The sequence below is a fragment of the Panicum virgatum genome, chromosome 4N (assembly GCF_016808335.1).
Source record: "Panicum virgatum strain AP13 chromosome 4N, P.virgatum_v5, whole genome shotgun sequence".
Taxonomy (NCBI): Eukaryota; Viridiplantae; Streptophyta; class Magnoliopsida; order Poales; family Poaceae; genus Panicum; species Panicum virgatum.
In genome coordinates, this window is record NC_053148.1 from 6,116,540 (window position 1) to 6,133,150 (window position 16,611).

General features: G+C 55.8%; 3 protein-coding genes across 3 annotated transcripts; 2 read left to right on the forward strand and 1 right to left on the reverse strand.

Annotated features, from left to right (window-relative positions):
• Window positions 1-2,594: 2,594 nt before the first annotated feature.
• LOC120670078 lies at window positions 2,595-5,462 on the forward strand. Its single transcript, XM_039950066.1, has 8 exons — window positions 2,595-2,875; window positions 2,978-3,086; window positions 3,236-3,362; window positions 3,456-3,507; window positions 3,602-3,748; window positions 3,842-3,953; window positions 4,233-4,359; window positions 4,437-5,462. Exons 1-8 carry the CDS (start codon window positions 2,702-2,704, stop codon window positions 4,897-4,899), a joined length of 1,311 nt encoding a protein of 436 aa, XP_039806000.1. The 5' UTR covers window positions 2,595-2,701; the 3' UTR covers window positions 4,900-5,462.
• Window positions 4,922-8,853, reverse strand: LOC120669049 (ATPase 6, plasma membrane-type-like). The gene is made up of 3 exons (XM_039948874.1): window positions 8,806-8,853; window positions 6,196-8,718; window positions 4,922-5,074 (listed from the first exon to the last, which is right to left on the reverse strand). Exons 1-3 carry the CDS (start codon window positions 8,851-8,853, stop codon window positions 4,922-4,924), a joined length of 2,724 nt encoding a protein of 907 aa, XP_039804808.1.
• Window positions 8,854-16,051: 7,198 nt separating this feature from the next.
• Window positions 16,052-16,555, forward strand: LOC120669050. The gene has a single exon (XM_039948875.1). The coding sequence runs from the start codon at window positions 16,052-16,054 to the stop codon at window positions 16,553-16,555; it is 504 nt and encodes a 167-aa protein (XP_039804809.1).
• The last annotated feature ends 56 nt before the right edge of the window (window positions 16,556-16,611 follow it).

Below are 16,611 nucleotides of genomic sequence, written 5' to 3' on the forward strand. Positions count from 1 at the left end.
TGACATCGCAGACAACCCCCTGAGCTTTCTCAAATTCAAAACCGAGCTCCTCGGGTCGGGTCAGAGGGGGAGGCAAGGTTTGACCGGTGGTTTCCCGGCGAGGGGCTCACCGGCGGCGAGGGTGGAGGGGTGCGTGAGCCTCACGGGTTCAAGGCGCACCTCTGGGTGCTTGGAATCGAGGCTAGGGCGGTCGGAGAGGGGGTGTCGACGGCGAGCGGCGGCTTGCGGGCTCGGAGCACGGCGGCGGGGTGGCTCCGGTGGTGTTCGGGTGAGGGGAAATGGCCTAGGAGCTGCGCGAGGTCGAGGCGGTGCTAATGGTGGGGGATGTAGGGGTGGAGCGGGTCTGGGTTGGCGGCTCCGCGGTGGGGTGGAGCTCGCCGGGGTTCAAGCGGGGCGGCGATGGTGTTCTGCAGCGTGGGAGCGAGGAGAGAGCAAAGGAGCGAGTGAAATCGAATCCTGGGGTTCTTGTAGTGCTCAGGCGCGCGAAAGATCGAGAGCTGGGCCTCTGGTTTGGGCTCTCCACGGCGGCGTCGCGGTGGCGGCCGCCGGGGAGGTTCTGGGCACGGCGGGGGTGCGTGGCGAGGGGTGGAGGCTCCAGCACGAGGCAACAGGAGGGGGAGGAGCTCGCCGGCGACGCGTGGAAGCCAGCGCACGGCGAAGTAATGGCCGGGAAAGCCGGGAAGGCGCTCCACGGCGGCGCTGTCGGTGGCCGGCGGCGAGAAGCAGAGCAGGGAGGGGGAGATGGTCATAAGGGCGATTTTGCAATTTCTAAAAGTTCCAGGGACCTTTCTGTAAACAAGCAATAACTTTTAAACCAAAGCTCAAATGAAAAAGTGCCCAACATGAAAGTTGTTCAACTTTTCAAGATCTACAACTTTGATGTTGTGCAAAAATTTATTTGACCAAATACTCAAGAGCTAAAATTAAAATCATTGAAGGGATTTTGAATTCTAGGAAATTTGTCTTTTTCAAAGCAAAATCACTTCAAATGTAGACTTACAAGCAAAATGACTACCATGCATTAAATGCACTGAAATTTTGCACAACACCCTCCACTAAAACTATAATTACACAACCCATTCAACACAACTGCAAAAAGGACCTTGCATAGAATCATAATTACACATATAACCTTTCATAATTACAAAAAGATCCTTTTTACGCATTTCAAGCACAAGATGCATAGCAACAAACACAATTACTGTGCAGACACCTATTTAATTACTGTGTAAACACCCGGGGTGTTACAGTGAGGTTGCAGCGGTTTTGCTTTTTTTTATTTTATTTTTTTATTTTGATAAATTTTTTGAAAAATCACAGTAAATCACAAAAAAATCATAAAAGGGATAATTTGATTTTGTTGAACTCCACATAAGCAAATCTACACATGAAACATATTATATGACATAATTTAGTACAAATGTTTTGCTGTAGATTTAGATATATATTTTTCTGTAATTAATTTATAGTTATAGTCTCCGTCGTCCAATTACGGTGAAATTTTTATGGCGGTCTAATCATTATATGATTGAGATGTAGTAAAAAATTTATGATTATCAGATTATGTATGACTGAGTTATTGATTTATCTATGTTTATTTATAGATTGGTCTAGATTTATCTAGGTTTATATAAATAAATCTATAACTCAGTCAAATATGATCCAATAATTATAAAATTTGTACTATATCAATCATAGAATGATTAGCCCACCATAAAAAATTCACTATAATTGGACAATAGAAACTATAGATATAAATTAATTACAAAAAATCATATATCTAAAATTATAGAAAATAATTTGTACTAAAGTATATCATATAATATATTCAATGTATAGATCTACTTACGTGGAGTTCAACAAAATTAGATTTTCTCTTTTATGATTTGTTTGTAATTTACTGTGATTTTTTAAAGATTTTGTCAAAATAAAAAATAAAAGAAAAGTAGAATAACTGCTGCCACCTCACTCTTAAACTGTTCATGGAGGTTATATGAACGGTTTTGTGAGTCGGAGGAGGCTGGACTTCAAATTAAGCATAATGACTGTAATTTGAACACATCAGGCGCATTAGCTTAATGGTTTAATTTGGCGATCCTTTCTCAACTCACGGCCCGATCGAAACAACACCGGTAGTTTCACACGAAGGTGAGCGCAGATGCTACGAGCACCACACACTACTTAAAAATACAAACACCACATGCTATGAAACATTTAAATTACAAACCGAGCTTGAAATACATAATAATATACAAGTGTGTCTACCATTTATACAAAATTTGATAAACATAGAATCCACCACTACAATATATAAGAACGGAAATGAATTACACACTCAGCCCACGAGTGTGCAATTCCATACACTCCAAAGCTACGCGTCTGGGTCTTCAACGTTCCACTCATCCGCGTCCAGTCGAACGATGGTCCAGGGAGGAAAAATAGATTCGGCCCAAAGTTAAGGGAGGAAAAAGAACTTTTTCCATTATTATCTTAGAAGGCCCAATACGGACTAAAATGTCGTACGGGCTGAGAGTGAGCTCGGCCCACGAAATCCTCGCCGCCACCCCACAAGAAAAATCCTCGCCGCGTGGCATCCTCACCCGCTCCGGCATAGTTCTTCTCTCCGCAGCAGCAGGAGCCCTGCCGCCGCCAGCAGCATCCTCTACAAGTTCCAAGCCCAGTGCCCAGAGAGCCTGACGCCATGCCGCCCTCGGCTCCTTCCCGTCTGCTTCCCAGCCTCACCCTCCACTCCAGGCGAACCGTCGCAGCCGCTTCCTCTCCCGCGCCGGCAGGAGAGCACGGCCGCCGTCCCCTACGGTACGCCGTCCTCGGCGCGGGCTTCGCGGGTCTCTCCGTCGCGTGGCACCTCCTCAAGGTCACCCTCCCCCTCCACGCCTCCGCTTCCCCCTTCCTCTTCTCTCTCCCCCTTTGTGCTGTGACAAGCAGAATGGCCTGAACCCGCCGGTGTCGATTTCAGCATAGCCCGAGGGATTCCCGCGTGTCCGTGGACATCTACGACGAGAACGGGGTCGGGGGAGGCGCGTCGGGCGTCTCGGGAGGGCTTCTCCATCCCTACTCACCTAAAGGTCCGCCACTTCATTGTGTCCAGCATCGCAAATTATGGTTTAAAATCATTAGTTTCGTACCCTACCTATGCTATTCAGCGAATGATTTGGCACCCAGTATCCAGCTTAATCCATATTCGTCACATCTATGAATTCTCCGTTAACTGCAGTGAAGCTTCTCTGGAGGGGTGCTGAGTTCTGGAAAGAGAGCATGGATCTCCTCCGAAGCGCAGAGCAGGCAAATGGAACCGCCGCATCAGATATGACTAGTCAAGACGAGAGCCTTATCTGGAGAAGGTAATCATTCCATCTCTGTAGTCTGTATTAGTAGTCTTAGTCCTTACTTGTCTCCTGCTGCTCTATGTTTAAGATGGGTTTGTAACTGAGCAGGGGGATTGTGCGGCCACCTACAACTGAGAAGGCCGCTGATATATTGCTGGAGGTATTGCTGAACTAAGATTACGCAGATGCTCTCTCAGGTGCTTCTGTTGTGTTTGTGGCGCACCATTTTAATTGCTTCGACCTATTCAAGATAGAATGCTCAGAGTTGCCTCGAGAGTTGCAGCCTTCAGGTGCTTGATTCTGCTGCCGCGCAGCACCTGATCCCTGGGTTGTGTGTTCCATTTGACTTTGCAGTTTATATGCCACTGGCACTGAACATCAACCCTAAGAAATATTTACAGGTGCTGCATTGCTTCTCGCTTTGTCTTGGTCTCACTTGTTCTGCCATCCTCTGTTCTTATAAGCTGGTCTACTTCGTTCCTGGATTTGTACAGGCACTGTTCTCTGCATGCCAAAATCTGGCAGATGAAGCATCCTCATTACCAAGTGAGTCGAAAGAATTGAAGCTTTACAAGCACCATGTTGATAATCTACACCAATTGGCAGGTACATTCTTGTAGTCTCTAATGAGCATATTACTTAACCAATAACTTGGACTTCTATTTTGGCGTTGTTCTTTACATAATTGTAGTTTCGGTCTGCGCTTAAGTATTTTAAGTGATGCCGCTACTAAATCTGAACTCCAATATTGTCACCTTGACACTTTATCAGTTCAGCAAAAATGTTAATGGATTGCATATGTGTGACAGTTTGCTCTTTGAAGCAATTGCATTGCAATAACCATTAAGAATTTTTTTATGCCTAAGCCACTTCAAACATGTGCAGGTGATTATGATTCGGTGATCATCTGCCTTGGGGCAAAAGCTTGCTCACTTCCTGAACTTGCAAATAAGTTGCCTCTTAGATCCTGTAGAGGAGTTATTGTTGAATTCCAGTTGCCATCAGATACAGTGTAAGGAGGTTCTGTGTACTTGAAAGTCATTACAGCATTAGTTCAAAAAATCTGATTGATGCATTTACTTCCTGCAGAGAGGAATATGGCAATCAAAGCCCTTCGATCTTATCTGATGCATGGATGGCATTCCAAGGTCCCCGCACAGTTTCAATTGGATCAACTTGGCAATGGAAGTCTGAGAACTACTCTTCAACTGTATCTGATGAAGAAGCTCTTATGGCAAAGGATGAACTGCTCCCAAAAGCTTCTGGTGTTTATCCAGGAATAACTAAATGGGACTTTGTGCACGCAAGGGCTGGGATACGAGCCATGCCTCCACTAACAGCAAATGGATCATTACCACTTTTGGGTTGTTTGGATGAAATGATAGGCAAGAAGAGCAACTGTAAATTTTGGCTAGTTGGTGGGCTTGGTGCAAGGGGCCTTCTGTATCATGGTTTGGTTGGGAAGCTGACTGCTAAAGCTGCTATTTCCTGTGACGAAAGCATAATACCTTCTGAATTCACTTGCTGGAAGGCGGTGAAGCCTTTGCAATGAATAACTTTATGCAGTTCAAACTTCAAGCATGCTTTCCTTTATCAGGGATATTGTAGAAGTCCAAGGAGGAGGATGGTGCAAAACCCATGGGTACTATCCTAATGCAGTGACTATTACTCCATATTGAAACCTGAGCAGTGAGCACGGAGACATTTCCAGTCAACACACGGTAATGCTACAGACACAGAAAGTAAGGTTCTGCTTCAGATGTCTGAGCTAACTGTTCTAAGAATTGTGCTAGCTCTATGTTTTCGATGGTGAACTCAAATGTCAGTGCTGAAGCTTGGTTGATCTGGAAGTCATTCTTGGTGTCCCAGGAAAGCATCGGTTAGGTGTTCAACAGAGGTCCGTGCATTGGTTAGGTGTTCAAGTTCGACAGAGGTCCGTTGACACACTTGCCTAGAGGAATTGCTTTGCTTTTATTTTCCTATATTTTGTCTGTGTTTCTGTAAACCTGTCAAAAAGATTGTGAATTTTGCCTGAGTAGAGTGAGTATTATGGCATTCACTAACCTGTTGTCTCCCACTTACCATGTTTAATAGTAGGAAATGCTTTGGACTGTTTGAGATTAGTCATGCCTGGACTAATAATATACTTCCATTACTCATAAGTAAAAAAGTCAATGAACCAGAAAACTGCTGTCAAGATGGTAGATACAATTAGTTATGTCGTATATGGACGTTACACCCTCACCATTCCCGTACCGTTGTATAATGTATAGCTGTACAGAATTAAGGACACAACAATACTCCGTAGGTACATATTTACTTGATCAGACCCAAAATCGGATACACCAGTTTCACAAACCAACCTCTTGCCGCTCGAAATCCACCCAAACACAAGTACACCTAAGGAAACGAAGAACACAGGACTCCCTCTCCGGCCGCCGCTGCAGGCACCAAGAAGACCGGCGGCGAGATCAGAGGCTGGAGATGGTTAGCTAGCCACCGGCGGCCGGCGAGGAGATGGAAGCTGCGTACCTTGCGACCTCGGCGCGCTTGGTGGCCCTGCTCGGCGAGCTCGGAGTGCTAGCTCGTCCTTGCTGCCGAGAATGAAGGTTGGATCGGAGGAGGTTGCAGGCTGGTTCAGGCCGTGGATGGAGTGTCCTCTGGTCCTCCGCTCACCGCCCGTGCCCCGCGCTCGCCGCCCTTGCCCCTCTAGTCCTCCTTGTTCGTGCACGCCCTCCGCGCGAGACAAGCACCGCCCGGAAATGTTTCACTGGAGTGGAGACGATGACATGAGCAGCAAGAAGCAGGCAGCCGATCAATGCAAGGTCGATGATGATGCATCGCTTGCCTTGTTGTGGTCGCTGGTGCAGCCCTTGTCTCTGAGCGCAGAGCGGATCATGAACTTGAGCACGTCAAGCGGGATGTAGGTGACGACGCTGAACATCCAGATGGCGCCGGCCCACGCCCAGCCGATGCCCTGGATGCGGCAGAACTCCCAGTCGGCGTACACGGCGATGGACGTGGCCACCAGCTGGGCGGCGAAGAAGGCGAAGAGCAGCAGGTAGCCCGGCCGCTCGACGAAGGACCAGCTCCGGGACCGCGTCACGAAGATGAGCGCCTGGCTGATGATGCTCACCTGGAGGTAGAGCGCCGACATGAGCTCCCCGTCGTTCTCCTTGATGGACGTCACGCCGAACACGTCCGTGAAGAAGTCGGTGTCGTGCGCGAGGTAGAAGAAGAGGGCGGTGACGAGGGCCATGTAGGTGCCGAGCACGATGCCGGTGGCGAAGATCTCGTTGAGCTTCCACGAGTCCGGCTTGGGCGACGGCTTCACGCGGTCCTTGGAGATGGTCATGATGGTGCCGTCGTTGAGGATGGCGATGATGAGCACCATGAAGGGCGCGAAGTCGAACTTCCAGATGAGCGCGATGAGGAGGAAGCCGAGCACGATGCGGATGGTGATGGACACGGCGTAGATGGTGTAGTTCTTCATGCGCTGGAAGATGGAGCGGCTCGTCAGCACGGCGCTCACGATCACGCTCAGCCCGGGCTCCGTCAGCACGATGTCCGACGCGCTCCGGGCCGCGTCCGTCGCGTCGTCCACGGCGATGCCGATGTCCGCCTTCTTCAGCGCCGGCGCGTCGTTCACGCCGTCGCCGGTCATGCCGCAGATGTGCCTCCGGTCCTGGAGCCGCTTCACGATCTCGTACTTGTGCTCCGGGAACACGCCGGCGAACCCGTCGGCCTTCTCGATGAGCTCGTCGATGGGCATGCCGTTCACCGTGCTGCCCTTGTCGCCCAGGAGGGTGGTCGAGGGGTACATGTTGGTGCCCATGCCCAGCCGCCGCCCGGTCTCCTTGCCGATGGCTAGCTGGTCGCCGGTGATCATCTTCACGTTCACGCCCAGGTGGAGCGCGCGGCGGATGGTCTCCGCGCTGTCGTGCCTCGGCGGGTCGAACAGCGGCAGGAGGCCGATGAACTGCCACGGGTCGCCGGCGCTCTCCTTGCTCTTCTCCGGCACCTGCTGGTACGACACGCCGAGCGACCGGAGGCCGCGGTCGGCGTATCCGTCGATCAGGGCGTGGACCTTCTTCTCGGCCTCGGCGCTCATGTTGCAGAGCTCGATGATCTGCTCGGGAGCACCCTTGCTGACCCTGTGCCAGTCGCCGTTGCCATCGATGTAGGTGATGGCCGTGCGCTTCTCCACCGGGTTGAAGGGGAGGAAGTGGACCTCCTGGATGCCGGCGCGGGCCTCCTTGGGGTCGGCGAGCATGTTGACGATGCAGGTGTCGATGGCGTCCTGGTTCTCGACGCGAGAGGCCCTCGCGGCGTAGAGGAGCACCATCTCCTTGTCGACGCCCTTGGAGTACACCTCGATGAGGGACTTGTCGACGGTGAGCTTGTTGAGGGTGAGGGTGCCGGTCTTGTCGCTACAGAGGATGTCCATGCCGGCCATCTCCTCGATGGCGGTCATGCGCTTGGTGATGGCCCCCTGCTGCGACAGGCGGTGGGAGCCGATGGCCATGGTGACGGAGAGCACAGTGGGCATGGCGATGGGGATCCCGCCGATGAGCAGCACGAGGAGGTTGTCGATGCCGTCGCGGTACGCGCGGTGCTGGATCGGGTACATGACGACGACCTCCACCAGCATGCCGGCGGCGATGGAGATGATGCAGAAGTTGCCGATGGCCGTCAGCACCTGCTGGAAGTGGCCGACGTTGTTGGTGCTGTCGACGAGGTGCGCCGCCTTGCCGAAGAAGGTGTGCACGCCGGTGGCGATGACGACGGCCTCGATCTCGCCCTGCTTCACCGTGGAGCCGGAGAACACCTCCTGCCCGGGGTGCTTGTTCACCGGCAGCGACTCGCCGGTGAGCGCGGACTGGTCGATCTTTAGCGGGTCGCCCTCGAGCAGCCTCGCGTCGGCGGGGATGATATCGCCGAGCTTGATGCTGATGATGTCGCCGGGCACCAGGATCGACGCGTCCTGCTCCTCCCACCTGCCGTCCCTCAGCAGCTTGGTCTTGGGCGCCAGCCCCGCCATGAGCGCCGCCGCCGCGTCCCCGGCGTTGGCCTCCTCGATGTAGCTGATGGTGGAGTTGATGATGAGCAGCGACACGATCCCGACAAAGTCCTGCCAGTCGGGGGGCTTGCCGCCGCCGTTGGCGAGCACGATGGCCATGATGGCCGCCATCTCCATGACCCACGACAGCGGGTTCCACATGAAGCCCAGGAACTTGAGCAGCTTGCTCTCCTTCTTCTCCTCCAGCTTGTTGGGGCCGAACGCCTTGAGCCGGCCCTCCCCCTCCGCGCTGGACAGCCCCTTGCGGCTGCACTTGAGCGTCTTGAACACCTCCTCCACCGGCATCTTGGACTGCAAAAAAGGAAAACAATCCCAAAAGCCATGAGACGCGAGTGCTGCGTGCGTGGCGGCGGCGCCGCCGGTGGAGGACGGACGTACCAGATCGACGTTCCCATTGCGGACGTCCTCCGGGGAGATGGACGCCATGGCTGCTTCTTTTTCCTCTTTTCTTTTATTGAAGGGGGTGGGCGTGCGGCGGGGCTAGCCTCTAGCCAGAGGAGCGGCACGCCGTCCGGCCGGTCGCGAGCTCGCCGCGCCGGGCGCGGAGGTCTTCGGGGCGCACGGAGGGAGGGAGGGGCACGCACCGGCTGCCTGCCTCTGCCGCTCTCTCCGCGTGGATGGACGAAGACGGCGATGCCCGTGGCGCGGGCGCGTCCGTCTTATAAGGCGCGGCGGGCGCGGGCCGCGACGCCGAGCTCTTGGCTGCCCGGCCTTCGTGGGGCGCCTCTGGTTCCCTGCGTGCGCTGGCCCTGCATGCAACTCGACTTGAACTGCATGCGATTCTGCGACAGAGACGACATATATAGGAGATCAAACTAAAGGAGAAACAGCCATTCATACGCTCGTAAATAAACGACAGTTTGATTCAAATTGGTTTTCTGTAAATTGAGTAAAGTTACAAAAAAATTATTTCAAGTTTTTCCTATAAATACACTCAAACTTGTAGCTAGAGAACATGTTGATGCCCATAACAGAGTAGTGCTTCTCTAAGCATGTGTTTGGTTTGGAGATAGGTTGGGTCCATCCCTATTTTTTAGGTTGGGTTCAACCCGGGTTCAACCCACGTAGTGTTTGGTTGGAGGGATAGGTTTAACCCAGTTTTTTGTTTGGTAGGAGGGATGAGGTTGTTTGTGATGGATGAAATCTTTAACACCGTTACGCATCTTTCTCACAAGACCCACGTGTCAGTCTTTGCTCACTTCTTTCTTCTTCCTCTTCCCTTCCTCCACCCGCATGAGCTCGTCCCTCGTCAGAGTACCCGCGCCCGCGCCTCTGCCCACGGCTGTCTGCATCTCCCGGCACCTCCGCTCCTCAGTCCGCTTGCGCTTGCCGCCGTTGGCTTCACTCCGCTGCGCATCGCGCCTCAATCGGATCGCCGTCGTCCACCTCCCTCCGTGCCTCCACACCACAGCTCCCCACCCGTCCGCTCGCGCTTGCCGCCGTCCACCGCACCTGCGCCTCCACTCGCCGTTGTCCGCCCCGCCGCAGACCATGCTCCCCTGGCCCCGCACCCCTCCCGGGCCGCCACGAGCGGAAGTTCCCCAACCCGGCACCACTCCCGCGCCGCTCCGCCGCCGTCGCTCGCCCCCGCGCCTGTGTGCTGGCCGCGCCGCGCCGGCCACCGTCGCCTGCCCCCGTGCCTGCGTGCTGGCCGCGCCGCGCCGACAGCCGTCGTGTCGGGTACCATGATTAGGGGCACCCTAATCAAGGGACTAAATCGCCCTAAAAATGCAAACACATATTAGCCAACTGGGCCCACGAAGGCCTACAGTCTCCTTCCAATCCGGAGAAAAGGAAAGGACGCAAAGAAGCCCGATCCACGGCTCAAGTACACAGTGCAGCCCATCCAAACCCCCACGAACCCGCGGGGCGATCTCTGCTTCGCTCGAGGGCTCCCCGCCGAGACCCTCGACAAGCACCCCGCGTCTCCGCCTAGCTCGAGGCCACCCCTCGACGGAAAGGACAAACGGCCATCTGCTCACCCGTCCGCTGTACGGGGGCATTAAATGCCAACCACTCCTCCGTAGCGCTCGGGTCAGATGGCGTTAGGTCGCCACACCGCACAGTGGCTGTGACCGGAGTCCCGTCCGCCAACTCCGGTCACTGCTCCGCCATTCTGGATGCTATGGCGCCACTGTAGGAACCTGCGACGCTGTGCGAGACGTGCTCGGCACTGCTCCAGCCACTGTGCTGCCAACTCTCCGTACTTCCCTTGTACTTTCCTCCCCGCGGAACCCTCAAACGGCATGGGCACAGCCCTCGGAAGCGGCCCCGACCTTGACCAGGACAAGACCCCGGCCTGCAGGACCCTCGAAATGCCGCCACGTCGGGCGCAGAGGACGGTACCCTCTACAGCAAACACCACACCGCCCGCTGGGGCTGTCAGGATGCCGGCGCGATCTCCGCAAGGCCAAGGACGACACCCAGGATGACTACACGCCCGGCGCCTCACTCTCCAGTGCGGCACAGTGTACTTTCTACAGTATTCTGCCACTGCACGCCCCCGATTCGGTGAAGACGACAACTTCTCCCTCCCCCCTGTACATGTACACCGCCCCTCCTTGTGTCTATAAAAGGGGGAGGCGGTCACTGTCTTCTCCATCTGGGATGTTTTCCACCCTCAGCACCACTCACAGAGCACACACACTCTTGAGCCCCGATATTGGCACTCGCCTCAATCACTTAGCAGAGACTTGGGAGCTTCCCTCCCTCTCTCGCCTCGCTTGTACCCCCTACTACAGGCTCCCCCGGTGCAAGATAGTATAGTGCACTCGCACACCCCTTTATTGGGCGTACGGCCTCGCGGCCGGAACTAGGATAAACCCGTGCGTTACTATGTTGCCTCTTGCATCAACCATCTGGGACTAGGGACACGCAGCAGCATCACTAGTTGGTGCCGGACCATCAGGTCAGGACACCGACAGTTGGCGCGCCAGGTAGGGGACGCTGCGTGACATTCCTCTTTTGTTCCCATTTGATCTCTAGGGATGGCGAGCAGATCCAACCCATTTCCCATGGGCGCCTTGGATCCGCTCCCAGCGGGATACGTGATTTGGTTCAGGAGTCTTGAGTTCAGGGCAACCGGCAACGGTTACCTCATGGAGCTCCTCTCGCCCAGACGCAACTCCGACGCTCCGACTTCACCATCCTAGCGGAACAGGCGCTCGGGCCAGCGCTCGCGACAAGCGCGCATGGAGCGGCACAGGACAGCACGCCTCAGCTCCCCCACATGGGTCGAGGATGGCATGTTGCAGCTCAGCGTCGCGGCCGATGGAATCACCACTTCGACACCATGTGCTCCGGCGCCATCTTCGCCGGCACCATCACCGACTGCAGCCCCAGTGCCTCCCAGGGAGGGCGCGACTATGCCGTCACCTTTTCCCTTCGGGATGCGCAACGCTGCCACCTACGCCTCTTCAGCCAGCACCAACTTCACCGAGTACAAGGATCTGCCGGGTCATCACCTCTCCTCGATCCGCAACCTCATCGCGTCATCTCCTGACGACTCCTACCCCGAGACGGCGGGCTCGATCGCCGACGACATCAACTTCTTCATGGACAACTTCACGGCCGAGGAGCCGTAGACTACTCCGGAGTCCGTGACCCCGACGTCTTCCGCTCGTTCCAGCTTGCAGCGGCTTTCTGCCACACCTGCTCCGAGGATTCCAGCGAGGGGGATTACGATACCTCTCGGGAATGCTTCATGGTCGAGCTGGCAGACGGAGCCGTCGAGGAAGCATTAAGCAACGACGGGGACCACAGGGAGCACCTGCCAGCGAACCAGGTGGTGGCACCCCCACCAGCGAACGGGGGGCAGTTCCCCCTCCGAACCCCGCCGCTTCGTCAAGCTTGGCATCACGACAGGCGCAGCTGGCGCAACTCACAGAGCTCGAGAAAAAACTCGAAGAGGAGCGTCGGCAGACACGACTGCTACGAACCATGCTTGAGCAGGAGCGCGCGATGCGCGGTGTGTGAGCTCAGGCAGCGGGACGCATCGCCCGGTAGCGGATCCTGTCCGACGACAACGTCAGCAAGTCGCTGGAACTGAAAAGGGCCAGCGAGAAGCTCGTCGCTGCAGCTTAACTACTCCAAGCCATGCCGGAGCCCTCTACGACTGAGGGACGCAACTTGCATAATGAGGCGAAGGTGCTCATCGAGCAGGCTGCAGTGCAGCAAGCTGAGAGCTCTGCGTCTCGCATGCGCTCGGTATTCCCGAAGGCCGGAGGTGAAGAACACCAGGGCCGCGAGGCCTCGGTGCACCCTCCCCCGGAAGGAAAGGGCAAGGCGGCTGCAGCGGACGACGCGAGAGCACCCTCGGTGTACAACCGCATTAAGAGGACTCCTGCGAAGGAGCACCTCCACGACACGCGCGGGCACGCCGGCGACGGCGACGCCCGCAACATCATCAACGGGAGGATATACACTCCTCGACGGGGTGGACGCTTCGATCCTGAGCACGACAGGGGATGCGCCTGGCATGCCAACTGGGCGATGCGACGGATGACGCTGTGATCATCCGCAACCTTCCTCTTCACCTTGCCGACGCCACACGAATGTGGCTCGAGCATCTGCCCGCGGATCAGATCCACGACTGGGCCGACCTAGTCAAGATCTTCGTGGGTAACTTCCAGGGCACTTACGTGCGCCCTGGAAACTCCTGGGACCTCAAAGGATATCGGCAGAAGCCCAATGAGTCCCTGCGTGACTACATGCGGCGCTTTTCCAAGCAATGCACCGAGCTCCCCAGCCTCACCCACGTCGAGGTCATCAACGCCTTCCTCGAAGGCACGACGTGCAGGAACCTGGTGCACGAGCTTGCGCGAAGCCGTCCCGCCAACACCAACGAGCTGTTCGACGCCGGGTGCCATCTTCGATGGCAAGGTGAACAAGCGCAAGGAAGATGTGCCCGCAGACGGCAGCAACAGCAAGACCAAGTCCCCCGCCAAGAAACAAAAGCGGGGGAAGAAAGGAAAGAAGCCGGCCCCACTGAAACAGCGCGGACAGGGGCAGGTGGAGGACTCCGACGAGGCCTTCGTCGCTGCCCCGGACTGCAAAGGTCCTCGAGAGTTCCCCCCGGTGGACAAGAAGAAGGACGCATGCGACAAAGGTGGAGACGACGAGTTCCCCCCGGTGGAGAACACATTCTTCATCTTTGGAGGGCCGACGACGAACATGACCTCTCGGTAGCGCAAGCGTGAGCGCCGAGAAGTCTTCTCCGTCACCAAGGCCACGCCATCCTACCTCGACTGGTCAGAGGACACCATTTCCTTCGGCCGCGAGGACCACCCCGACTACGTCCCGCATCCGGGACGGTATCCACTCGTTGTCGACCCCATCATCGGCAACACCCGCTTCTCCAAGGTGCTCATGGACGGGGGTAGCAGCCTCAACATCATGTATGCCCACACCTTGGAGCTCATGGGGATCGGATTGGACAAGCTCTGCCCCAGCAAGTCGCCATTTCATGGCATTGCGCCGGGGAAGCGAGTCCAACCCCTCGGCCAAATCGACCTGCCCGTCTGCTTCGGCACGGCGGCCAACTTCCGCAAGGAAGTGCTCCCCTTCGAGGTGGTGGGGTTCCGGGGAGCCTACCATGCCATCCTTGGCCATCCCTGCTACGCCAAGTTCATGACCATCCCCAACTACACCTACCTCAAGCTGAAGATGCCGGGCCCGAAGGGTGTCATCACCATCGGCTCCTCGTTCGAGCACGCCTCCGAGTGCGACGTCGAGTGTGTCGAGCATGCCGAGGCTCTGGCGCTCGACGAGGCCCTTGCCGCGCAGCTGCAAGGAATGACAGAGGCGGCCATGGACTCCAAGCAGCGGCACGCTGGCACCTTCGAGCCTGCCGAGGGCACCAAGGATGTTCCCCTCAACCCAAAGACCTCCGATGGCAAGACGCTGAAGATCAACACCACCCTCGACAGCAAATAGGAAGTGGTGCTCGTCGACTTCCTCCGCGCCAATGCTGACATCTTCGCGTGGAGCCCCTCGGACATGCCTGGCATCCCGAGGGAGGTCGCCGAGCACTCCCTTCATATCCTGCCGAACTCCAAGCCGGTCAAGCAACGCCTGCGGCGCTTCGACGAGCTCAAGCGACGGGCGATCGGCGAGGAGGTACATAAGCTTCTGAAGGCCGGATTCATCAAGAAGGTATTCCATCCCGAGTGGCTTGCTAACCCTGTCTTAGTTAAGAAAAAGAGTGGGAAGTGGAGGATGTGTGTAGATTATACTAGTTTAAATAAAGCATGTCCTAAGGTTCCCTTTCCTTTGCCACGAATTGATCAAATCGTTGGTTCAACTACGGGATGTGAACTTTTATCCTTTCTTGATGCATATTCCGGTTATCATCAAATCAAAATGAAAGAGTCCGACCAGCTCGCGACTTCTTTTATTACCCCTTTCGGCATGTACTGCTACGTCACAATGCCCTTTGGCCTTAGAAACGCCGGAGCCACATACCAGCGATGTATGCTCCATGTGTTCAAAGACCATATAGGGCAGACCGTAGAGGCATACGTCGACGACATCGTTGTGAAATCCAGGAAGGCGGACGACCTGGTAGCCGATCTCAGGATCGCATTTGATTGCCTTAGGGCTAAGGGGGTGAAGCTCAACCCCGAAAAATGTGTGTTCGGAGTCCCTCGAGGCATGCTCTTGGGCTTCATTGTCTCCCAGCGGGGCATTGAACCCAACCCTGAGAAAGTCTCAGCCATCACTCGGATGGGACCGATCCGAGACCTAAAGGGGGTACGGAGGGTCATGGGATGCCTGGCGTCCCTTAGCCGATTCATCTCGCGCCTTGGCGAGAAAGGCTTGCCCCTGTATCGACTCCTGAGGAAGTCCGAACGCTTCTCGTGGACCCCCGAGGCCCAGGAGGCCCTCGACAAACTCAAGGCGTCGCTTACGAGCGCTCCGATCCTAACACCACCAGTGGACGGCGAGCCCCTCTACCTATACGTGGCAGCAACGACTCAGGTCGTCAGCACAGCCATCGTTGTAGAGCGGCAAGAGGAGGGACATGCTCTGCCCGTCCAGAGGCCGGTGTACTTCATCAGTGAAGTGCTGTCTGAAACCAAGATACGATACCCACAGATCCAGAAGCTGCTCTAGGCAGTGATCCTGGCTCGGCGCAAGCTGCGCCACTACTTCGAGGCTCACCCCATCACAGTGGTCTCATCCTTCCCCCTCGGGGAAATAGTCCACAACCGGGAGGTCACGGGTAGGATAGCCAAGTGGTCAGTGGAGCTGATGGGAGAGACCCTCACCTATGCACCTCGCAAGGCGGTCAAATCCCAGATCTTGACAGACTTCATAGCTGAGTGGACCGACACTCAGCTGCCCCCACCCCAGATTCAAGCGGAATGTTGGCTCATGTACTTCGACGGGTCGGTGATGAAGACCGGCGCAGGCGCGGGCCTGCTTTTCGTCTCACCCCTCGAAGAGCATGCGCTACGTGGTGTGTTTGCACTTCCCGGCATCCAACAATATGGCGGAGTACGAGGCCCTCCTTAGCGGCCTCCGCATCGCCATCGAGCTTGGCATCAAGCATCTCGACGTCCGGGGGGACTCCCAGCTCATCACCGATCAGGTGATGAAGGAGGCAAGCTGCCATGACGATAAGATGGAGGCGTACTGCAACACAGTGCGTCGCCTCGAGGACAAGCTCAACGGGCTCGAGCTCAACCACATCGCGCGCAAGTACAACGAGGAAGCAGACCAGCTAGTCAAGATCGCATCCGGGCGGACCACCGTTCCCCCGAACGTCTTCACCCGCGACCTCGTTAAGCCGTCTGTCGACTTCAAGAACCCTGCAGAAGCCGTCGGGGCGGCGCCCAGACCCTCTGGGACTGCGACCACGGGGCCATCGGCCGAGGACCCCTCGACGGAGGAGCCCGAGGCCATGGACACTGACTTCGAGACCTCCTCTGTGGATGAGGCTGAAGCAATGGAGATCGACGAGGCCCCGCCACCGCGAGATTGGTGCATCCAGTACCTTGACTGGATGATTCGAGGGGTATTACCCTCGGACCGTGCTCAGACACGGCGCATCGCTAGGCGGGCCAAGTCATTCGTTCTGATCGACGACGAGCTGTATAAGCGCAATCCCTCGGGCGTTCTGCAATGATGCATTCCCATTCCCGAGGGCAAGGAGCTGATCCGCAACATCCACGCTGGCATCTG